This window comes from Sceloporus undulatus, chromosome 1, assembly GCF_019175285.1.
Source record: "Sceloporus undulatus isolate JIND9_A2432 ecotype Alabama chromosome 1, SceUnd_v1.1, whole genome shotgun sequence".
Classification (NCBI taxonomy): domain Eukaryota; kingdom Metazoa; phylum Chordata; class Lepidosauria; order Squamata; family Phrynosomatidae; genus Sceloporus; species Sceloporus undulatus.
This window is the reverse complement of record NC_056522.1, coordinates 263,257,516-263,282,550: the sequence shown is the minus strand read 5'-3', so window position 1 is coordinate 263,282,550 and position 25,035 is coordinate 263,257,516. Positions and strand designations below refer to the sequence as shown.

At 44.9% G+C, this 25,035-nt stretch overlaps 1 protein-coding gene across 4 annotated transcripts in view; it reads right to left on the bottom strand.

Moving 5' to 3' along the window:
• RASSF7 (Ras association domain family member 7) overlaps positions 1–25,035 on the bottom strand; it is an 83,462-nt gene that overhangs the window by 6,459 nt on the left and 51,968 nt on the right. For 2 of the 4 annotated variants that reach the window (XM_042471043.1, XM_042471051.1), the window contains exons 3-4: positions 3,273–4,183; positions 17–185 (exon numbers count right to left, since the gene is read on the bottom strand). In XM_042471043.1, coding sequence (XP_042326977.1) covers positions 17–185; positions 3,273–4,183 — 1,080 coding nt within the window. The remainder of the gene's footprint in view (positions 1–16; positions 186–3,272; positions 4,184–25,035) is intronic. The other 2 variants (XM_042471060.1, XM_042471069.1) reach the window with 1 other exon arrangement.

The following is a 25,035-nucleotide window of genomic DNA, read 5'->3' as shown; positions in this document are numbered from 1 at the left end:
TGAGTTGTGTTCCAACCTCCATTTCTCTGATGAGCTGGCAGCTCATGGTTAGTTTCATCCAGCTGGGGTTCTGCCTCTGATCTGGCCTGTGGAGCAGTCACCATGGCTCCTGTCTGCTGGATAAACTGCTGCAAGTTACACTGCCTCAGCTCCTTATTTAGCTCCTCCAGCTCTTGGTTCTGAGCCTGCAAGACAGAGAAGGAACAGGCAGAGTGAATGCCAAAGCTATCTGCATTTGTGATAATAAACTGCAGAAGCAAGGCTTTTGATCCCACCCCAACCTCTTGTCAAAGTTCACTGCTCAACTATGAATAGAAATCTTACAGAAACTATGTGTAAGAAGAGTGTTAAAGGCACAGATATCATGACACCCATGTAGTCAATCCTTACACATTCCAAAAGCTAAGAGGCAAATTGTCCCCACCTTCTTTTATCTTGAAGTAAGTTACCTGCTAGCAGCCCAAAGTCTAGTATGTGTGCATTTATATTGGGAAAGCCTATGAAATTCATGGGGTTGCCACAACTTGATAGGTGATTTGAAGGCACACATGTACGTACACACACACACACACACACACACACACCCCATCACGTCATTCTAACAAAAAATGGAGAAGAGGCAAAATGTGTGCACAGTGGTTTTTTCCTAAGCCATAAGAGGGCACCCGTGCCTAGTATATAGATAAAAGTAGTAAGAAAAGAAGGGGAAATATTTTATCTACTTAAAGCAAAGCATAATGATAGGGGAGGCAGTATCAACCAGTGCCTTGGAAGACACATAGGCACATCCAGGCAAACTGAAGCAAAATGCAGCTAGAGCGTCAAACATACATTCCAGCCAGATTTCCTATTTGTTTGTGTGTGACTTCAAGTAATTTCTAAAATATGGCTACCCTAAGGCAAACCTATCACAGTGTTTTCTTGGCAGAATTTGTTCTGAGGGGGTTTGCCCTTGCCTTCCTCTGAGACTGAAAGTGTGACATGTCCAGTCATCCAATGGGTTTCCTTGGCCAAGCAGAAATTTGAACTTAGTCTCCAGAGTTGCAGTCCAATGTTCAAACCATCACATCATATTGGCCCTCAGATTTTTTACACAGGGGTCAGGACTGTTTTGAGGGGGATAGTAGTTGTTACTCTGAATTAAAATGGGAAGCTCACTTTTCTATCCCCCCAAAATGATGTTTTTAAAGTGACAACTGTTGTCTCCCTCAAAACACAGCCCTGACCCCTGTGTTTCTGACTCAGTATTAAAGGGCCAACTTACTCTGAGGATAGGAAATTTAGACTGTGCTGCTGTGTAGTGGATGTAACTGTACTGGACAAAACATGCCCAGTGCAGTAATTCAGCAGACTCACCCACCTCCCACAAACTTCTATTAGAAGCAGGCAAAACCAGAAAAGGGAATCATACAAAGCTATAACATGCAGCCTCTGCTCTGGGGAGCAACTTTAGCTTCATTGAAAACTAGTTTTTATTTCAGCAATTACTCAGTGAGCCCATCACACATTTTAGGAGTGATTCTTCCACTGTAATAGCAGCAGGTAGGTACATTTTGACGCTGGCTTTTATGTTATTATTTGATATTTATATTGCTCCAAAGCAATGTTCTTTTTTATCTTACGTTGGTCCCAGTCTTACACTGCATGTGTACTACAAGTTTGCATATTCAATATACTCACACATTTTCTTTTGCTTATGTAAACCAGCACCGCATTACAATGCCATTCCTGATAAGGGTGATAATTCGATTTCATCCTTCCACATAAATCTTATGGCACAAAGCTAACACTATGATTACTAATCCATTTTTTTCCTATCTGGCAGAAAAGAGCTTTTAAGTCTTTTGTGTAGGATCATGATCCTAGAAGATGCCTGGCACTGGGGCTCCATACCAGCAAAAGCACATCATAATCTTCATGGGAAGACTCTTCAATGAAGCGGAACAGAAAACAACCAGGAGCCTGGTGCCAAGAATGTGTCATGCTGGCCTAGTCCCAGACCATTCAGCATTATTGCAGGATCAGCTCCATCTGTCTATTGCAACAGCTACAAATTCTGCTGTGGTTTTCCCAGTTTATAATCCAATAGCTCCTAGGACTCAACTAATTTACTGCTATCTGTCAGGAAAAGGAGGATTTCCAAACGTTTCAGGCTGCCAAAGAGATCACAATGCTTTATATTCTAATTCAGTAAAGCCATCCTTCCAGCAGCAGTATTTCATCTCTTTGGAATGGACTGTTTAGCATTCAGACTAAAAGATAAAGCTTTTAAAATTGTCCTTTCAGTTATATGCCTGTGTATTCACTTCAAGGTTCAAAACACACTGCAGAAATAATCCAGTTTGAGACTGATTTAACTGCCCTGGCTCAGTGCTAGGGAATCCTGGGAATCTGACAGAGAAGGCTAAATGTCTCACAAAAGTACAGTTCCCAGAATTCCATAGCATTGAGCCAAGGCAATTAAAGCAGCCTCAAACTAGATTATTTCTGCAGTGTGTTTTGCACCTTAGACTGCAAAACAAAGACATGTACATTTCAACTGGTCCATAAAGCTGCTGCCAGATTGCTAAATGGGGTTGGCTAAAGGAAGCACATAACTCAACAGCTCCACTGGTTGCTAGTCCATTTCCAGTACTGGTATTGACCTATAAAGCTCTATACAGTCCAGGTTATTTGAAGGACTGAATTCTTCCTTATGGACCTGCCTATGCTTAGATATCTGCTAGGGAGGCCTTTCTCTATGTCCCACCTCCTTTACCGGTACATCTGATGAGAACACAGGAGAAGGCCTTACAAGTAGCTGCCCCCAGGCTCCAGAACTCCCTTCCCAGCAAAGTTAGGAAGACATCCTCCCTACTTTCTCTTCACAAAGACTTTGCTGTTCTGACATTTGATGATTGATTGTATAAGGTCCATGCCACCTAAACAATCTGCTGGAATTTTTAATTTGTTGTATCCGTGTCTGTGTTTCTTCAATGGTTATGTTTTAATGGGTTTCAATTTCTGATTTTTAATCTATGTATAACTTTTGCATTTTCTGGATTTTTAATTATGTGATTTTAAATCTGTTGTTAGCTGCTTTCAGTCCTAAACCGGGGGAAAGGAAGGGTAGAAACAACCACCACCACCACAAACACAACTGCAACACCTTCTCAACACAGGAATGGGAGGGAATTATTAAGTTCAATTGCATTCTATAAGATTTAAAAGCACAGGCTGAAACTGTCTGTCTATGAATCCTTCAGAAAGATGTGTTATTACTGGACACCTACCTGAAGGCTGTGTTCTGCCTCTTCCAAGGCCATTCCCACCATCTCCAGGCTTTTCTCCAGCTGGACACTTTGTTTGGCTTTGGCGTCCAGTTCCTTCTTCATTTTAGCTGCCATTTCTTCCAGCTCAGCAGAGCTCAGGGTAGGAGCTTCCTTCCCTCTCTTGGCCCTCTCTGCAATTTCCCACTGGATTTCCTTCTCCAAGGCCTCTGTTTTCACCATAAGCTCATGGATTTTTTGTGTGTACTCCTCCATGGTGGCCCGCAGACTATGAACCTTCTCCTGGTACTCCCTTTCACACACTTTCTCAGAGTGCAGTTCGCTTTGCCAAAACTCTTCCTCGCTCAGCTCACTCTCATTTTGCCGGATTACCTGCTCCAGATGTAGAAGCTCTTCCTCCGGGGGGGTGCCCCTACTGGATTCCCAGTGCCTGATATCCAATTCCAAAGCATCCCCCTGTCTCTCCAGGGAGTAGAGGTGCTCCTGTTGGTGCAGAACAGTCCTGAACAGCTCCTCCTTGGACAGGAGCCCCCCACTGGCACCATCCTTCAAGCCCAGAGCAGCGTCCTTCTTGTGCTGCCTCAGCTTGCTTTTGGCAAGCACCTCACTAGAAGACACAGAACCCAAGTTGAAAGTTAAGGATTTTTTAGGGGGCCTGGGCCTGGGCACTTCTGTGCTGACTGGCCGAGGTTTGATGGGCAGGCTGGCTCTGACAAACGTCCTCTCAGGTACCTGGGGGGCATTGTCTGAAGAAGGCCTCTCTGCGAGGCTGGGGCCTGTGCGCTGCAATATAAACTGTACGTCGTTAGCATATTGTCCACACTTGGCCAGAGACTCTACAGGACATTCATGGGGAAGAAGCTGCCTCTCTTTCTCCCGTAGCCTTTGGATGAGAACATACCGACCCGTTTGACCTGAGAAGAGAAAGGAAGGCATTACTTGGGGGAAGAGAATATTTTTCACTACAGACCCCCCCACCTCCAGCTGCATTTAGCTCACATTCCATAGTAATATGGTCCAACTTTATTACACCCAAAGGCTGAATGCTTTCGGGGGTATGGTGGGGGTTAAATATTTATGAAGTGACAGACATAAGCCTAGGAATAGTTAAGCAATAGGAAGACATGCCAATGACCCTCAATTCCTTCCATGCCTGTCACATCCCATTTTAGAATTCAGGAAACATACTTTTAGACCACATATTATATAAAAATAATGCAAATAATTCCCAATAAGAGCTGGGGTTGAAAGTGAGATATAGAGAAGGCTAAATGGAGGCGATTACTACTCTATTAAAAACAACTGCAGTGCAGAAGGTAGGCTGCCCATTCAGGTCAACCTTTATCTCTTTTCCATTCCCTTCTCCTTTTGTGTAAGCCTGAGGGCAGGGAACCGTCTATTATCCCCTCTGTTGTAAGCCGCCTGGATTCCCAGTGATTGGGTGGCATATAAATAAATCCTATCATCATCATCATCATCATCATCATCATCATCATCATCATCATCATCATCATCATCATCGGATCAGACATGAACTTCATAGATCCTCTTCTATACCTATACCTCTATTACTCCCACTAAAAATGAATTGAGGTGTATTTCACACATGAGTTCAGTGCATCTTCTCTTCTCTTCTAAGGAGTTTCATCTGGCACACAGAATATACTAGAAACATTGTCAAGGCTTGATAGAAAGAGGTATTGTTGGAGGTAATGATGATGGAAATGTACAATTAAGGCCATGCACCACAAAATAAATAATTACATTGCCAACAATTTTCAGAATGTACAGAACTGTATTAATCCCTTCTTTTTCAGAGGCAGGAAAACGGACAACAGTATTTGCTAAACAGTGTGTGTGTGTGTGTGTGGGGGGTGCACCCTCACCTGTTGACTTATGGTGACCACATTAATTTTACAGGATTTTCTTAGGCAGGGAATATGCAGAGGTGATTCTGCCACTTCTTTCCTTTGAACTGTAGCCAATAGCACCTGGTATTCATTGATGGCCTCTCATCCAAGTACTAACCAAAGCTGACCTTGCTTGGCTTTCAAGAGCAGACAGTATCTGGTGTCTTTAGGGTATTTAGGCTGCTATAAGGACAATAGCATTTGTTTAAAAAATTAAAAAAACCTCAAAAGAAAAAAAAGATGAAGCTAAAAGTGTTCCACCCCAGCAATATTAACTGAAAAGATTCAGATCTTTGTTAACACTGTGAATAGTATATGGGATGTCTTAAAATATATTTAAGATTCCATTGACATTTTTCTGGCTGCAGCTCTTGGGAGTGTTTTAATGTAAGAACCTAAACCCCTTCAGACCGAATTGTCATTAGCAAGAGTCCATGAGCTAGCACAGCTCCAATGATTTTTAGCAGAGATTCAATAAGCTTCTAGCCCACCAGGTTGTTGCCTTAAAAGCCCAGATGAATCTTTACCAGTTCGCAAGGGTATTCATGTAAGCTGTAACTGAAACCCTGTCTTGAAGAGTCAGGACGGAAGTTCCCTAATTTTAGTTAGAGGGCAAATGTTAATGCAAGCTCTGCTTTCCACATCACAAAGCAGAACAAACCCTCTCTGTTTGCTTCAAGCAATGCTATCAGCACTGATGTGCCCATATAATAGTTAAAGAGGAAAAGCATACATACTCTGGCATGTGAGTCATGTTTTTATGCTGCAGATGTAAACTATGGTACCTCTCTGACTATGGGAAAACAACACACTCTTTGGGGCTTGGAAGGGGCAAGCAATACTCAAGGCTATTTTACATGACAAGGACTTAACAATTAAACACCAGAACTGCACAATCACATTAGTGCATTACTCAGGACATTATGTTACAGGGACTCTAAGTCTCTTGTCTTTCTGTGGTCTTAAAGACAAAGAGGGAAAGAATATGGAGGAACTTCCTGACAGTAAGGGCTGTTCGACAGTGGAAAAAACTCCCTCGGAGTGTAGTGGAGTCTCCTTCCTTGGAGGTCTTTAAGCAGAGGCTGGATGGCCATCTGTTGGGGATGCTTTGATTTGGATTTCCTGCATGGCAGGGGGTTGGACTGGATGGCTCTACGATTCTATGATTCTATGAACCTTCTTTACTCAGTGAGATTTGTTGTTGTTAACCACCCTAGAGTCAATCTCAACTCATGGTGACCCTGTGGATGAGACAACCAAGACTCCCTGTCCTCCACTACTCTTCTAAGTTCTTGCAGATTCATATCTGTGACCTCCTTAATTGAGTCCATCCATCTAGCATGTGGTCTTCCTTTCTTACTACTTCCCTCCACCTTTCCTAATATTACTGTCTTTTCTAATGATTTATGCCTTCTCATGATGTGGCCAAAGTATGGCAGCCTCAATTTGATCATCTTGGCTTCCAGGGAGACTTCAGGCCTGAGCAGTTCTTCCAGCGGGCCTATCCATCCGACCCTGATTAGGATCCATCCTTCAACCCTTAATGATGATTGTGTGCAATTCTACTGCTATAAACTGCTGTACTATAACAAATTAGTTTTTATATGATTTTTGTTATTGAGATGATGTACTGTATTGGATTTTATCAATTGTATTGTATGTTTTTATTGGGTTGTAACTCCACCTTGATCTGCACGGAGAGGAGGGGAAATAAAAATTATTATTAGTAGTAGTAGTAGTAGTAGTTCTAGGACCCATTTCTTTGTTCTTTTTGCTCAGCACGCTTCTCCAGCACCACATCTCAAATGAATTTATTCTCTTTTTGTCCATTTTCTTAACTGTTCAGCTCTCACATCCATATAATGGAGAATATAAGGCAGCAGTCCACAAATATTAGTGTTTTTTAAATTAGCCAACCACTACTTGTTCCCACTAGACACTTCCACCTTCTGCCAGCTGTAGAAGTTTACCGGGAAATGGCAGAAATTTCTCTCATTTCTCTCACTGACCATATGGAGAAGGCAAGAAGCAACAGGAATTTCTCTGGCTATTTTTTACCTTCTCCAAATAACAGTTAGTTGGGAAGACTGCCACAGGGCCTTCCCACCACAGGAACTTGACAATAATAAGCGAGTAGGACAACTAGGGCTATTCCTTTGCCTCTGCTGTGACACCAGCTGCCATCAGTTCTCCCACAATTGTCACCTGTCAGCAGCCATTTCATCAGGTTAAACCAACTGGTTATTATAAAAACTGTAACCCAAACTTGCCTTTTTCCTCCCTGCTTCCTACTTAGGCTTGCCATATCCCTCCTGCCAGCGGGACATTCCCGGTTTTTCACCACTAGGGGGCGTCCCTGCACGGTTTCCTCCTTGACTCAGCTTTTTCCCGGTTTGAGGAGGTTGCTGCCAGACTCAGGAAGAGCCTTCAGGGCCAGGAGGTGAGGAGGAGGAGGAGGAGGCATCGCTTGGGAATAGAGCCTCTTGCTGGTGGAAGGGAGGAGGCTGCGATGATCAGGAAAAGCAGGGGCTCCTCCGGATGGTCCTGGCCACTTCCCTTGGGTCCATCCCTCCCTCCCTCCTCCTCTTCCTTTCAGAGCAGCCACAGCCGAGGTGAGCTTCCCATTCACTCTCCCTGGCTTTTCTCTCTCCCCTCCCCCCTGCACTTTGAGACCCCTTTAACTGCCAAAGCTCAATGCTCTCGAATTCTGGTGTCTGTGAGGCATTTGGCCTTCTCTGTCAGAGAGCTCTGGTGCCACAATAAACTACAGTTCCCAGGATTCCATAGCACTGAGCCCTGGCAGTCAAAGCAGTGTGTTTTGGACACAGAGATCCAGTCCCTAGCTTTTATATCTCTCACACACACTGCAGGAATAATAACCCACTTTGAGACTGCTTTAACTCAATGGTAAGGAATCCTGGGAATGCTAATGTTTGGGAGACATTGAGACTTCTCTGTCAGTGATGGCTTTGAGGCCACAACAGACTACAATTCCCAGGATTCCCCAGCACTGAGCAGTCTCAAACTGGAGCATCTCCTCAGTGTGGATGCACCTGGGGAGGAATTCTGGGCACTGCAGTTCAACTACGTTTGGAGGGTTATGGGACTCCCTGTCAGAGATAGCTCTGGGGCCACAGTGTACTACAATTCCCAGCATTCCCCAGCACTAACCCAGGACAGTTAAGTCACTCTCAAACTGGATTATTTCCTCAGTGTGGATGCAGCTTTGGTGAGGAACTCTGGGCATTTCAGTGCAGCTATGTTTTATTTCTGCAGTGTATTTTGGACCAGAGACAAGGTGACCAGGCATCCTCCTCCTTTTCCAGGACATGTCCTCCATTTGGATCATGGCTAAGAAGCATGGATTTATAATTACATGGGTGTTTGTAGCTTTTATTTTTGGTCATGTCCTACATTTTTTGCTTGAGGGCCCTACATTTTGAGGAGAGGGCATTGGTCACCTTGGTCAGAGAGCTTTACAGGGGGTTTAACTGCCATTTTGCTGTGGTGCTGGAACAAACCACCATTCCCAGAATGCCACAGCATTCAGACAAGGCAGTTAAAGTGATCTCAAACCAGATTATTTCTCCAGTGTAGATGCAGCCCAAGCCTTTTGCTTTTCTTATGCCTGAGATTTCAAAGCCCAGCCCTGGCAGCACAACAAACTACAAATCCCAGGGTTCCATAGGATGGAGTGATGAGAGTGAAAGCAGTGTCAAACTGCTTTAATTCTGCAGTGTGGCAGCAGCCTAAGTGTGCCTAATGCAGTTCTTAACATGGTGCACCTCTTGCCTACAGAGTCTCACAAGACTTTTTTGTTTAACAACTTGTACCCATTAACTCCATTTCATGTCTCCTTTATTTAGTGGGGTGGAATACAGACAAAACAAGTCAAAATGAAGAAAAACCAAAGTCCCTTGACCAAGTACACACTTCTGAGAAGTATAGTTGGTGCAAGACACCTGAAACCGAGGGCAAATCCACTTTTTGTTTAACCATGTTTGATATGCATAGCCATGTTAACCCATGTTCAGTGTTAAACCCAAAGGGTTTGGTTATGGAATAAGCCTCTGAAATATGCAAGAGGCAATGTTAAAATAAAGCCATGTTCAATGCCCAAATGTGCTGTTTGAAATGGGGAGAGGGGGCTGGCCAGAAAGGAAAGTCCATTTCTGCCATCTGTCTAGGAATAATGCCCAAATGTCCTCCATTTTGATCATGCCTAAGAAACATGAATTTATATTAACATTTCTAAAAAAGCATCAATTTTTGCGTGTCCTCCATTTTTTTAAAATGTGTCCTACATCTGAAACTGTTGTCCTACATTTGTCCCGGTTTGGAGGTCCTGACTTATGGCAACCCTATTCCTACTCCTTGTCTTAAATTCATGTCTTAAATTCAGGTTGTCATGTTGAGAGCAGGGACCGTCTTTATAAACCAAATCTGGGAGGCTTTTTGGCTAAGCAGCAGTACAGAAGTGCATAAAATAAATAAATAGAATTGAGGATGTAGCTTATAAAAAGGAGTCACACAACTGCCAGAGAAGGGTTCTGCTACCTGTTTTTGCTTCTTTTCAATTAGGTCCCTTTTACACTACACAGTTATAGTGCTATGATTCTACTTTCACTATAAAAGTTCCAGCCTATGGGATCCTGGGATTTGCAGTTTACTGTTAATTATCATCACTATTATGTACTTATATAGTGCCATCACTTTTACAAGTAAAAGTACAACAATGAGTCCCCCCCCCCCTTTTGGGCTTTTAATCTAATTAACACATGACACAAAAGAAAAGGGGGATGGCAATGGGGGAGCAGGATTAAGTCCAGCAGAAAAAATGCTGATGGGAATCTTTTCTTTTCTTTTTTCTTTTTAAAGCTGAACTGCTCCATGGGGGGCTTGGGGTGGGCTGGACTAGTCTGAAAAGAGGAGGTAGGTGGGGAGGAGAGAAATACTGGGATGAGAAAAAGGGAAAAGCACAATCGACTAGGTGGCCATTTGTATGGGGCATTTCAGTAGTGCTCCTATAACAGCACTGGCATGTGCTATACTCTTCCTAGACGGTTTCCCATGAGTGAAGGTTGAACCCCCAGAATAAAAGTGCCCTAGAATTGCTTTAAGGAAACATTTTTCTTGCCACAACTAGTCAGGGAAACAATGGCTGCTTCTCTGAAAGAAGAACATCATGGAGGGCTTTCAAGTAAGGATACTCATGGAGATGTTATAAATGTATGTCACAGGCTGACTACAGAGAGGTAATACAGGTTACTTGTTTGTAACACCTGAAACTGCCTTTGGTTACAGGTTGAGCCAGTGTCAGGAAGAAGAAACTGTTATGACATACAATAAGTTCTGCTATAATACACATTTTTACAATGTCAGTTGGCAATAACATGATCAGTTATTAGAAGAATACTATTTGCAGAGCACAAACCCTTAACTGGCTATAGCACAATTCTATATTGAGCCATCTCTCTGCATCATTGTCTTAAATGACAACCCACCACCCTTCATCTTAACCATTAGCTGTGTGAGTTTGAAAAGTAACAGACTGAGGTGAGGTGGATGGGGGGGGGGGGCATATCCAAGGATAAGATTTTAAGCCAGGGCAGGAGCAAAGTATTGGTGGTGGTGGGGTCTCTCCACTTTTCAGGGGGCTCCAGAGGTTGGGGGTACTTTGCCCAGCCTGTACTAAATACGAGAAGCTGGTTTTAGTTGTTTTGGAACAGGAGATTATCTACAATGGGAACCTTCACTTGCCAATGAAAATATTGGGTTGCCTTGCCCATTTTCCTTGTAAGCCATGTTTGGGGACAGAGTTGACAAAGAGGAGTGAGTACGTAACTATTCCTGAACCAGTTTTTCCTGTAAGTGCCTCCCAGGAACTTTGATTCTTCTCCCTCTGCTCTGGAATGGGAAGAAAGCCCAGCCATGGTAGAAGCTGTTCAGGAGGCACTCATAGGGAAAAGCGGGAAGGATATTTTAAGCAACTATTTCCTCCTACTTTTCCTCCAATACAGCCCTACCAATATCACCTTTAGTCCTTCACTAGCTCAGCAAGAGGAGTTCAAGGAACATGCATTTCCCAAGGATGCATAAACCTTTCCTTATGGCACACATTTCTGGAGCCACATATATACTGTATTAGTGGATGGGTCCACAACCTGGTTAGAGGCATTTCCCCCAACTTACACATATCTATTCATTCATACACATACACACAGAGAGAGCCCAGCAATTAAACCTAAGGGAAAAAGTCTCTCACTAAAGCCAATGAAGGATTTCATTCTGTCCTCTTTACAGGAGGGCAGCAATTTGATTAAGATACAACATATAGAGGGGAATTCTTCTCCCCTCCATCTGTTAAGGATTGCCATCATAAAAACTGGAGAGGAATCCTGTACCTGTAGGCAAATTAACTAAGCAAAAGAAGTTGTAGAATAAGTTTTCATAGACTTAACCTACTTCTTGTATGCATCTGAGGAAGTAGATCAAGCTTATGTTACAGCTTCTTTCACTCAGTTAGCTTCAAAGGGGGAATTTCAGCAGGTATTTTGTTACCTGGTTGCATGAAGAGCAAAACTTGCCGAAATACCCTCTTTTACATAACCATTCAAGGTACAGGACCCCCCCCCTCTTTCTTTCTTTCTTTCTTTCTAAAATTTGGCAGCCCTATCAGTGACTTCCTCTTGAAAAGTGTTGCTTCCCACTGGTGCTGATGAAAAGCTTTTTCCAAAGCAATTTCTTTGGAGTGGAGGTGGGGGGAATGGATTCCTAGCTACATTGAACAAGTGGTCTAGAAGAGCCTCTTGGGGAAGCAGTGACTGTGCAAAATCTTTAACAGCTTCATCAGTGGAGCTACAGAACAGAGCCAACCAACTTGGTCCAGGTCCTCTCTCACGCCAACATAATTCTGGTTGGAGGACAACTTTTCTCTGAAGTGGAGAACAGTTGGGAGCGTTGTGGGAGAGGATGCTTCTGATCTCTCTGATGCTAATGCGCAGAATTTGCTTAATTTATGTCAGCAGATCACATAATGAAGGTCTTCCTAGATATTGTCAAGAACACAGTGAGTGAAGGTGATATCATGGAGTTATCCTCCATGCTGACAACCTGAGTTACTCAAGGTTGAGGAGGAGGCCATATCTCTGAGAGTGTGCCACTTGCTCTGCTGTTTTTGAAAGAGACATGACTCAGCCCCAGAAGAGGCAGAGGAGCAAGGTGAAGCAAAATTGTCCCAGAGACCAAGACTGGTGCAATCAAGGCTGCATTGGACCTGTCCCTGTTGAATTTTGCCATGGCATCTGCAAGCAGCAGGAAGCCCATGAAAAGGTACATTAAATTGTTTGGATCATCTGAGTATGAATATACAGTCAGCCCTTTCTTTATGCGGGGATCTGTTCTGGACTCCCCCGCGTAAAGCAAATTCTGCCTATGCTCTAGCCCCATTTAAATGGATGGGGCTTGTGCACGTGGCAGTGTGTGCCCCATTATTCCCTATGGGACATGCTGCCCCTTCTCCCAGCATATGTATCTCCTTGTTTGTTGATAGAGCAAACAAAAGTGATGTTCACTTGCTTCACCCTGTTCAATTTCTGTGGTGTCTCTGACATTACTCTGGCCATGTGCTCTCTGCGGGGTGGTGGGCCAACTGTATCTGTTGGGTATATAGCACCAGAGCTTCCTGGTGAACTGAAGAGCTGTGGTCTCTTGGGAAGTTGGGAATAAAGGAGAACATCTTGTCCCAGAGGAACCTCTGATAGGCAGACATGCAGGCCTGTATGTTGGCCACTGGTACTGCTAGGCCAGAGAGGAGAACCTGCAGCTGAACATTGTGGAGAAAAGATGGATTAGCTTAGCAACAGTGGCAGCCAATCACGAGCCAGCTGCCCTCAGCCAATGAGATGCTGGCAGGGAGAGATTGACAGTTCCGTTGTGGCAGTTAAGAACATAGGGTTCTGTTCAGTCCAGTGAGTGGACACAGTTTTATGAGTTCCAGAGGATGTGAGAGGCTTACAACCTGACAGATACTCCAAGTTAGGGAGATATCTTAAAGAAATAGAGAGGGTGGGTCCAACACCATCGGGACTGCCCTGAAGGGACAGAGCCCTCCCTCCACGGCCAACTGTCATCGTCCAGCCTGGAGGGAGTGAGAGGGAGGGTCCAACACCATCAGGACTGCCCTGAAGGGACAGAGCCCTCCCTCCACGGCCAACTGTCATCGTCCAGCCTGGAGAGAGTGAGGGGGTGGGTAGGGGCTAATTTTGTATTGCAATTTTTATTGTACACCGCTATGATCATTGCGGAATAGCGGTCTATAAATAAAACTTATTATTATTATTATTATTATTATTATTATTATTATTATTAAATAACCTGCGGGTTATATTTTGCCTGAGTGGCAGGATAGAGCTTAGAGAAACTAAACAAGAGAAAAGGGCAGGGTGAATGTCCTTGAAAACAGTAACTTTGACAATGTAAAGAGTTGACTGGTTGAGTTGCAGTTCTGTTATATCCTGAGGGATTTCGTATCCTGGGTGACTGAGTTAATAATAAGAATACAAAGATACATCTGGAACTAAGTGACCAAGAAAGACTAAAATAACAACTTCATATCCATCATACATTTTACAGTTCTGTTTTCTAATAAACTTTTATTATTGTTTAAAAAACCACTTGGCATGAGTTTTAAAACACAACATGCTACTAAACACAAAGAGTTTGGAGTGGGTCATCACATAATTTTGTGGCAGCGGTGGGATAAGAACTCCCTGGTGCCTGCCATCATAGGAAAGGATTGTGGGTGTGCATCACATAAATTGGTAGGCAGCGCAGGGATCTGAAAAATCTGGTTGCTAAAGGTGTGCTTGAGTTATAGGGGTCTGAGTGTGAAATACCAGATACTTGATAGTTGATTAAACTGAAAGAAAAGAAAGCCTACAGTTTAAAATCTAGGTGTTTGTGTCAAGGGAATAATCTTTGAGGTAAATGTAAAGGGGATCTCGTAGGAGATTATTTGGAGACTGACCACGCTAGATAGTGACTAGTCTCTGAGGTAAATGTACTGGGTAATTCTAAGAGATGGGTAGGAAAGGAAAAAGCACATAGTGATTCCTGAGGTAAAAGTCTGTGGTAAAGTAAGGAATCACTAGTCTGACTTCAAGATCCGAGGGGATTCTTTATACTTAGTTGAGACAAAGCAAAATAAGAGTGTTTCCTGAGGTAAAAGTTTTGGTAATTGTAGGGAAATACTAACAACATGCCACATAACAAAGTCCAGCCGCCAACAATGCCAGAAATGGTAGAAGAAGAAGTAGTTGGAAAAGAAATGGTGGTCAGCCTTGACACCTCCATTTCTAAATCACATGAGAGTGTGGAGATTTGGAAAATCAAGCTTGAAATGGCCAAGATTGAAAATGAGAGGCTTTTAATAGAAATTGAAAGTACTCACCATAGCGAAATACATGACATTAAAATGAAAGAACTAAAGAATGAGAGAGCTCATAACAGAGATATGCATGACATAAAAATGAAGACATGGGAGTTAACGATCAGTTTAGAATCTAGAGTTACTCACATTGTCAAGAATAACATTAATGGTTTCCCTCTATATGATGCAATTTTCTCCCCTAAATATGTTATTGGAGGTAATCTTGCCTTATATATAGCTAATTTTGAACAAGTTTGTGATGATACAGAGTTAAAAGACAAAGAGCTTGACATGATTAGGCTTGAATTAAAAGAACTGAAACATAAAAAAGAATTAAGGAAAAAAAGAATATGAGACACAGCTAAGAGAAATGGAGCTTAAAAACAGTTGAGAGAACTGAAACATAACAAAGATTTATTAGAAGAAAAAATGAGAAAAAGTTAACAGAAATTAAAACAGAATATGGCGATAAGAAACTCCCTGAAAATGGGGAAGCCTCAAGTGAGAGGTCTGGTTACGGTAAAAATGTTAAGCCCTGGCACCATGACAGAAATGAGGCTGAGGAGAAAAAAACTGAGTCTAGAGAGTGTGACTCTGAGCTAAGTAAGAAAAATAAGTGGTCTAAAAAAGATAACCCAGAATCCAGTCATAAAGCATTTTATGAGTGTAGCAATCGAGGACATTTAAAATACAATTGTCCCAAGGTATAAAGTAAAGAATTAAAGTCAGATTCAAAAGCAGTTGATTATGTGGAAAACCTGTCACCACGGTTGGGATGTAAAGTCCATAGTAAAATGTACAATGTGGGATTTAATAGCAACAGGCCAGCCATTCAGCAGCCAATCAGGCGCTGGCTGGGGGGAATTTGAATATTCTGTTGACAGTTGGCCTTGGCAGTTGGTTCTGACAGTTGGCTGAGGGTTCCGTTAGAGTCAGCTGACTTTGTGGCTTTTTCTGTTTGATGGATGGTGGACTGTGTAGATGTCTGTAGATAGGAGTTCCAATATGTACAGAGCTAAGAATAAAAGCCTCATCTAAGAGACTTTGTCTACTGTGTTCTCTTCAGTTATTCTGGAAGGGGAGAGGAGTTTCTCCAGCTCACAAGCTGCTGCCTACAGATTTGAAGGAGGTGATCCTGGCACCAAATGTAGCCATGGTATCTCATCATGGACTGCACTACAAAGCAATAACAAGACAGAAACTTCACTCAGAGACAGAAGTCTGAAGACCAGATTGCCCTGAAAGCGAAACACAGTGGCAAACAGCTAGAGAATCAAAAACAACAACTACCTAAAGAAAATATGGTTGATACAATAAAGTTAGAAGAGATAGAAAAGTTGGAGAGTTTAATTCAAGAAAAAGATCTTCTAAATAAGGAACTGAACAAAAAGCTTTTACAAACTGAACAAAAGCTAGATGATTCTGTAAAGAAGTACAGTAAATTAAGAGACAGGATGAAGTTACAGTAGAGTCTCGGTTAACCGACCTTCGGTTAACCGACACTCTGGATTATCCAATGCCCCTTGCCTCCACTCCTCCCTCCCTCCTTCTTCCTCCCCTTGTTCCCTACTTACCTTCGCCAAGTCCTCTCCTTCCCTGCCTCGCTTCCCCTCAAAGGACTCCAAAGAGCCCTTTGGAGTAAAGGGGAGGTCCGGGAAGAGGAGGACTGGCCGGGTGCCCAGGCCTCTTCTTCCCTGCCTCCCTTTTCTCTCCAAGGAACCCATTGAGGGAGAGGGAAGGCCTGGGAAAGGAGGCCTGGGTGCTCGGCCAGGCTTGTCTTCCGCGGCCAAGGAGGACAGGCCAGGGCCGGGCACCCAGGTCTCTTCGAGGAGGCTGCATCCTCGGCCCCTGCTTGTCCTCCACCCAGGCCTCTTCGAGGTAAGGTAAGGACTAAGGTAAGCAGGGAGGGAGGGAGGAGGGAGGGAGGGGAGGCGAGGGGCTTTTGTCCTCAATGGCGGTGCGGGTGCATGTGCGCACCACCCTTGAGGACACTGAGCCTCGGATTATCCGACATTTTCGGCTATCTGACTATCAGTCGGTCTGTTTATGTCAGATAATCAAGACTCTACTCTATTAGTACACTTCAAGAAAACGTAGCTGAACTGAAGTCCAAAAACCAGACTTTACAAGCCTTATGGAAGGGAAAATAAAGAAAACTGTTATTCTAAAAGAGAGTTTAGATAAGAAAGAAAAAGCTATTTCAGATTTAGAGTATATAGTTTCTGGAATAAAACAGTCATCTAAACAGTCCACCGGAACACTACATAAATATGAAAAAGATATTCACAGACTACAGGGTTTGCTAGATGGTGCAAATGAGAAGATTATTCAAAAGAATAGAAAAGAAAAGGCTTTAATGCAAGAAAATAAAAAGTTACAAGGGTGTGTTCCAGACGTGAAAAAGTACATACTAGGTAGGGTTAGGAAAGGACGTCTTTTCTGGACGCCCTAACCCTAGTACGTACAAAATGGTGGCGCCCATTCTACATGGGCACCACCATTGGGACATAACGACAGCACCGCCTCCAAACAGAGCTGCGTGGAAGTGACGTCCTGGCACTGCGCGAGGGCGCCTTGGGCGCCCTTTCCGCAGCGCCAGAGGAGCGCTGAAACGGTGCTCCTTCCAGGTTTGTATCACTGGGCGCAGCCTTTACATGGCTGCGCTAGAGACACAAAAGAGAAAGGGGCTGAGTGGCTCCTTTCTATTCGTCCCCGCCACTGATGGGTGTCCTTGGGGCATGAAGCCCCAAGGACACCCCTTTTGCCGCTTCCCCACAGCCTAGAAAGTGGCGGATCAGGGCCTCAGGGGCTGCTGCTGTGGCAGCTGAGGCCCCAATCCGTTGGGGAAAGGGCGGTCTGTAAACCACCAAGAACAACTATATGATTTAAAACAAGCAAATCAGATTCTGCATCAAAAAGTTAATAAAGGTCAAAATGAGCTTGATAACATGAAGTTAAAAACTGAAGATTTGTACACAGAGATTGCCAGACTGAAAAATAGGCTAAACTCTAAAGACAGAGAAGTTCAAACACTTTTGGAAAATTGCCATAAAGCCAATACACAAACAAAAGGATGGAAAACCATGTTTTACCACGTAAAAACAAAATACAATACTCTCTGACTTTAGCTTTTCGATATAAAGTCTAAGAGCAGGGGTAGGCAACCTGCGGCCCACGGGCCGGATGCAGCCCGGCGAGGCCTTGGGACCGGCCCCAGCCCAATCCTGCCGCCGATTGCCACCGGGGCCTTTGGGGGGCAATTGTCTATAGAAGCCTCAGAAACATGCATTTATATTAACATTTTGTAAAAAAAAATCAGCAAATTTTTTCGCGTCTCCTCCATTTTTTAAAAAAAGTGTCTTCCATTTGAAAATTTTGTCCTACATTTGTCCTGGTTTATTTATATATTTAAATTTTAAAAAAATTATTTAATTATTTATTTTTTGGCTTCGGCCCCCCAGTTGTCTGAGGGACAGCAACCCGGCCCCCGGCTCAAAAAGATTGCCTACCCCTGTCTAAGAGTCACAGACAAAGGATAAGGCTCTGTCAATCTTTAATCCATTAAGAGAGGGGTTAGAAGATTGAATATAATAATAATAATTAAAAAAATTATTTATATACCGCTTTTCCAAAACTGCTCAAAGCGGTGCACAACAAAGGTCCCCCCGGCCCAGATAGGGTCGCAGCTGGCGTATCAGCCGAAGCTGATAACAGGCGCCTTTGACCGCTGCATCCACTTGAGATGTCAATTGGAGCGACGAGTCCAGAAGCAACCCCAAGCTGCGAACTGAGTCCTTCAGGGGAAGCGTGACCCCATTCAGGACAGGTGGAGAAATTTCACTACCCGGGCCCGGGGAGCCTATCACTAGTACTTCTGTTTTCTCTGGATTCAGACAGAGTTTGTTTTCCCTCATCCAGCCCATTACTGACTGCAAGCAGGCATTTAGAGGAGAGATGCCATCCCTAGTCACTGCATCAGTCGGAGACACAGAGAAACATATTTGGGTGTCATCAGCATATTGGTAACACCGCGCCCCATGTCTCCGGATGATCTCTCCCAGCGGTTTCATGTAAATGTTAAATAGCATGGGGGACAAAATAGCTCCTTGAGGGACACCAGATGTCAGTTCCCTCTTATCGGAGCAAGAGTCCCCCAGCTGCACCATCTGGAATCTGCCCGAGAGGTAGGAACGGAGCCACTGGAGCGCAGTGCCCCCGATACCCAACTCCCTTAGGCGTTCCAGAAGGATACCATGGTCAATGGCGGAAACACCTTTGCTTAGACGACAAGGCTCTCCTAGACCAACTGTTAAAGGACTACGGAGAGGCAATACGAGCAACAAAGAACTCGTTCTATGGTGCTCGTATTGCGTCCGCTGAGTCGCGTCCGGCAGAGTTGTTCAGGGTGGTCAGGGAGCTAACTCAGCTCCCTCCTGCCCTGAACCAGATCCTTGAACCTTCTAAGGCCTGCTGTGACTTGTTTAACGACTTTTTTGCGGATAAAACCTCTCGTATAAGCGAAGGTCTGAACGCCGACACTTTAGCAGAACCTAGGGTAGAAGTGTCCAGAGCCTCCGTGGACTATGTTAAACTGGATCAGTTTGAGTTGGTGAGTACCGAGGATGTGGACAAGATCCTCGGAAGTGTTCGGAAAACAACCTGCTCTCTTGATCCCTGTCCCTCGTGGTTAGCGGCCCAGGGGGGACCGGCGGTAACATTATTGTTACGCCAGATAGTTAATACATCTTTGAGGGATGGGCTATTTCCATCTCAATTGAAATTGGCCATTGTAAAACCTATCTTAAAAAAGCCCTCCCTCGACCCCCTGGTACATAATAATTATCGGCCTGTTTCGCTGCTACCATTTTTGGGTAAGGTGATCGAGAGGGCAGTTGCAATCCAGCTTCAGGCGGTCTTGGATGAAACGGATTATCTGGACCCATTTCAAACTGGCTTCCGGGCGGGTTACGGGGTTGAGATGGCCATGGTCGCCTTGGTCGATGATCTCCGTCTGAGCATCGACAGGGGAAGCGTGTCCCTGCTGGTGCTCTTGGACATCTCAGCGGCTTTCGATACCATAGACCATGGTATCCTTCTGGGACGCCTGGCAGAGGTGGGGATCGGGGGCACTGCGCTCCAGTGGTTCCGGTCCTACCTCTCCGGGAGGTCCCAGATGGTGCAGCTGGGAGACGTGTGCTCCGACGAGAGGCCCCTTAAAACCGGGGTCCCTCAAGGAGTCATTCTGTCTCCCATGCTATTTAACATTTACATGAAACCGCTGGGAGAGATCATCCGGAGACATGGGGCGCGGGGTTATCAGTACGCTGATGACACCCAAATTATTTTCTCTATGTCTCCGACTGATGCAGTGACTGGGGATGGCGTCTCTCCTCTCGTGGCCTGTCTAGAGTCAGTAATGGGCTGGATGAGGGAAAACCGACTCAAGCTGAATCCAGAGAAAACGGAGGTACTAGTGATAGGTTCTCCTGGTCCAGGAATGGCGGTGGTTCCACCTGTCCTGAACGGGGTCACGCTCCCTGTGAAGGACTCCGTGCGCAGTCTGGGGGTGCTTCTTGACTCGTCGCTTCACCTGACTGCTCAGGTGAATGCGACGGTCAAGAGCACCTGTCATCAGCTTCGGCTTATTCGCCAGCTGCGCCCATACCTGGCCCAGAGGGACCTAGAAACTGTTGTACATGCTCTGGTAACTTCGAGACTGGATTTCTGCAATGTACTCTACATGGGGCAACCCTTATACCAAACTCGGAAGCTGCAAATGGTGCAGAACATGGCAGCCCGGCTGGTCACTGGTGCTCCCAGGACCAGCCATATAACACCGGTTTTGAAAGACCTCCATTGGCTGCCCATTCGCTTCCGAGCTCAATATAAGGTGTTGGTGATTACCTATAAAGCCCTAAATGGCTTGGGCCCAGGATACCTAAAGGACCGCCTCTCCCCGTACATTCCGCCTCGCACCCTCAGAATGTCTGGGCAGCAATTACTGAAGGTGCCTGGGGCTAGGTTAGCCTCCACCACACAGAGGACATTCTCCACGGCTGCCCCAGCCCTTTGGAATACGCTGCCCACCGAGCTCCGCTCGACCACCACCCTGGCCCAATTCAGGAAGGACTTAAAAACCTTCCTGTTCCAACAGGCATTCCCCGACTAAAAATCCTGTGGGCCTCCCTCCTCTTCCGTGGCCAAGAGGTTGGGCTAAGGGGTTTTTAATCTGTTGGTTTTTGTTGATAGTTTTTATTGTCTGTATGGTTTGCCTGTAGTTGTATTTTTATATTGTTATGGCACCATTGTTTTTAATCCTTGTTGTAAGCCGCCCTGATCTTGGAAAGGGCGGGATATAAATAAAAATTTTATTATTATTATTATTTTAATGGTATCGAAAGCCGCTGAGATGTCCAAAAGCACTAACAGGGATACGCTTCCCCTGTCCATGCCCAGATGGAGATCATCGACTAAGGCGGCCATGGCAGTCTCGACTCCATAGCCTGCCCGGAAGCCAGTTTGAAATGGGTCTAGAAAATCCGTTTCATCCAAGATCGCTTGAAGCTGGAAGGCAACTGCTCTCTCGATCACCTTCCCCAAAAAAGGCAGCAGCGAAACAGGTCGATAGTTGTTGCGAATCAGGGGGTCTAAGGAGGGCTTTTTTTAGCAGAGGTTTAACTACTGCTAGTTATAAACTAGATGGAAAACGCCCCTCACTAAAAGATGAATTGATTATACGGCATATCATAGATGTTATTGCCGTTCCCCCCTGCGCTGTCAGCCATGAGGGGCAGGGATCAAGAGAGCATGTCATCTTCCTAACACTTCGAAGAATCTTGTCCACGTCCTCGGTATTCACAAACTCAAAATGATCCAGTTTAATAGAGTCCATGGAAGCTCTGGATACCTCTCTTATAGATTCTGAAGAAATACTGGCATCGAGATCAGCCCTTATCCGAGAAATTTTATCCGCGAAGAAGTTGTTAAATTCATCACAGCAGGCTTTAGATGGTTCTAATACAGGGTTCAGGGAGGGGGGCAGTTGTGTCAGTTCCCTCACTACCCTGAACAGCTCTGCCAGATGCGACTCCGCGGACGCAATACGTGCAGCATAAAACGAATGTTTAGCTGCACATATTGCCACTCCGTAAGACCTCAAAAGGGTCTCAAGGAGTGTCTTGTCGGATAACTGCTGGTGTCTCCGCCAGTTGCGCTTTAGTCGTTGCACGGCCCACTTCATTTCCCTGAGATCTTCCGTATATCAGGGTTGCCTGTTGGAAGCTGGCCAGAAAGGACGCTTAGGAGCAATACTGTGTATAGCCCTGGAGAGATCTTTATCCCTGATGTTATCAGGGCGTCAACAGAATCGCCGTCAGTTCCAACCATATACCCCTCCTCTAGGGCTTCTTGGAACCTTTTGGGTTCCATCAGTCTTCGAGGGTGGACCATCCTTATAGGTCCTCCACCCACGGGAAGGATTTGGGTAGAAGCCTTAAGTCGAGCCTCAACCAGGAAGTGATCCGTCCATGATAGGGCAGAGATATTACATACCTCTGCCCATGGAGTGTCCATGTCCGTACTAAAGACGACATCAAGTGTGTTACCAGCGCAATGCATAGGCCCTGAGACCAATTGGGACAGGCCCATGGCAGTCATGGTAGCCATGAACTCCCGAGCTGCACCAGTTGGACCTCGTAAGCTGGCCTCGAAAGGGATGTTGAGGTCCCCCAGGACTAGGAGCCTAGGAGACTCCAGCACCAGTTCCGAGAACAGTTGTGTCAGCTCGGCTAGGGAGTCTGTTAGCACACGGGGTGGACGGTAGACCAAGAGAATCCCCAGACTGTCCCTGGCCCTCGATGAAGTCAGTTTTCCGGACATGGTTCCTGGTTAAGGGAAGGGTGTTCTTATAGACCAAGGCAACACCGCCCCCCAGCCCACCTAACCTGATCTGGTCCTTGACTGTGTACCCGGCTGGGAGAGCCTGTGCCCACACAGCATCACTCTCGGTCCCCAGCCAGGTCTCAGTTCTTATCTTGAATTATGGTTGATAATAAATTTAAACAGAACATACAAAGGATCTAAAGCTGGGGAAAAAGCTTATTAAAGTGTTAAAACCCAACAAGCGATATGGTTTATGGTTGTAATATGCTAAACTTATAAGAAAAATATGGTAAGTTGTTATAACAGATAGAATTGATATTGGACATATGTTTAAAAGAAAAAAATATATATACAGTGGTACCCCGGGATACGAAAGCACCGCCTTACGAAATTCCCGGGATACGAAAAAAATCAATAGGAAAAAACTGTTCCGGGTTACGAAGGTTTTTTCGGGTTACGAAAAATTTTTTGGTGCTTTTCAGCGCTATTTCGCACGAAATCGCGGCTTTTCCCCATTAGCGCCTATGGCTTTTTCGGCTTACGAAGGATTTCGGGTTACGAACGCGGCGGCGGAACGAATTATTTTCGTAACCCGGGGTACCACTGTAATTGGTTATTGTTTAAAGAGAAAACTGAAAGATACATAAGTCCATAATGGTTACTGATAAAACAAGTATTTAAATATATAAATATTATATGTATAACCTGATGTTTATATGATGTTATAGATATATACATAAGGTTGTTTAAGGGTAAGTATAAAAATAGGTAAAGTGTTTAAAACTGATATTGTTTTGAACTATCACTTGAATACTCATTGAGACATGCAAGCTTAAAAGGAGCTTGAATGTATCAATAACTTATTAAGGAGGGAGGTATGTAGAGAACAGATGGATTAGCTTAGCAACAGCAGCAGCCAATCACGAGCCAGCTGCTCTCAGCCAATGAAATGCTAGCGGGGAGAGATTGACAGTTCCGTCGTGACAGTTAAGAACTTCAGATAGGGTTCTGTTGAGTCCAGTGAGTGGACACAGTTTTATGAGTTCCAGAGGGGAACTGAGGTTTAAGTCCAGTGTGAGGGGCTTACAACCTGACAGATACTCCGAGTTTGTGGGTGCGCACCACATACATGTTCAACCCTCTGCCTTCTAATGTGCCTGCTTCCCGCTCTTGGATTAGGATATCGCCACTACTATAGAACAGAGTTTGGGTGTTGAAATTTAGCACTCCAGGCACCATGAAGTCAGTGGCAGGGAAGAAAGTTTCCACCATGACTGGTTGAGGAGCTCCTGTAGCACTGGTCATGGCTAGGATTGGAGTCTATGAGTCAATCAACTGAAATCACTGGGTTTGAAACCAAAACCAATGGAGCAGAGGAGATACAGTTTCCAAGCCTAGGGACTTGGCCATTCACTGCCCCCTGTCCCCTGGGGATGAGCCCAGTGATGTCTTCTTGGTGCCGTTCAAAGGGGATGACATCAGAGGGGACAGGGAGTCCAGGGACAAGGAATATGAATCATATCCCCTTTCTAAAGTGTCTGGCAGATCCTGGTGTTGAGGGTTCAGAGATGCGGCAGATGTATGGCAGGAGAGAGTACGGCTGGTGGGGCTGTGGAGCTGGAGACTAAAGGTATCAGAGCCACCGAGGAATCTTGTGAGATAATGTTTAGAAGGGGTGTTGAGTAGACTGCAGATGTGATCATGTAGAGGGGTTGTGTGGTAGATGCTGCTGATACTGGAGAGAGATTGACCTCAATATCATGGCATTAGTCCTTGGTGGTGGAGAATGGGGATGATATCGGAGTGGAGTCGGAAAGGAATGAGGTAATATGGGTATTGGGGAGTGGGGTCGCAGAGAGCCTCCATGCCAGAGTCAATCTCTGTGATGAGGTGAGCCCCCAGGATAATCATAAGTATATTTTGAGTGGCTTTGATTCTAATGACTGGGTGAGTGATGGAACTGACTATAGTCATGATGGTAACACCAGTCATGGTAAAATGGTGAGTAGGCACAGTAGAGACTAGGGGATTTCCTCCATGACTGTTCCATCTGATAGTGGTTGTTAAATAAGACTGAGGAGAGAAGTAGTCTTACCATTACCGATGGTGTCTGTGCACGGGTCATGAAACAAGGGATAATTAGTCCTGTTGAGGGGACAGCTCTTCAGAATCATGAGTCTCAAGGTAATCTGTATATCCTGCGCAGTTGGGACTGATGGTCAAGTATTGTCGAAGGCAGCAAAGAGGGTTCCTTCTGTACCAAGGATGTAGGTACTTGTGAGGGATGCTGAGGATGTTGGTATCTAGCGGGATCCCTGGGTAGGATTTTGAGTTGTTTCAAATATTTGTACTCCTTCTCCTTTGGTTTTGAGTCCGGCTGGTCCTAGGTAGTTGGACAACTGTTGGGTGAGGCTGGTCTCTTCCTTGAGGACTTGGAATAGTCAGAGCAAGTCGGTTGAGGGTATGGCGAGACCAGTGCAGATAAAATTGGCCTTTCATATCCATGGGGATTCTCTTCCAGACTCCCCCCCCTTGCAGATGCCAA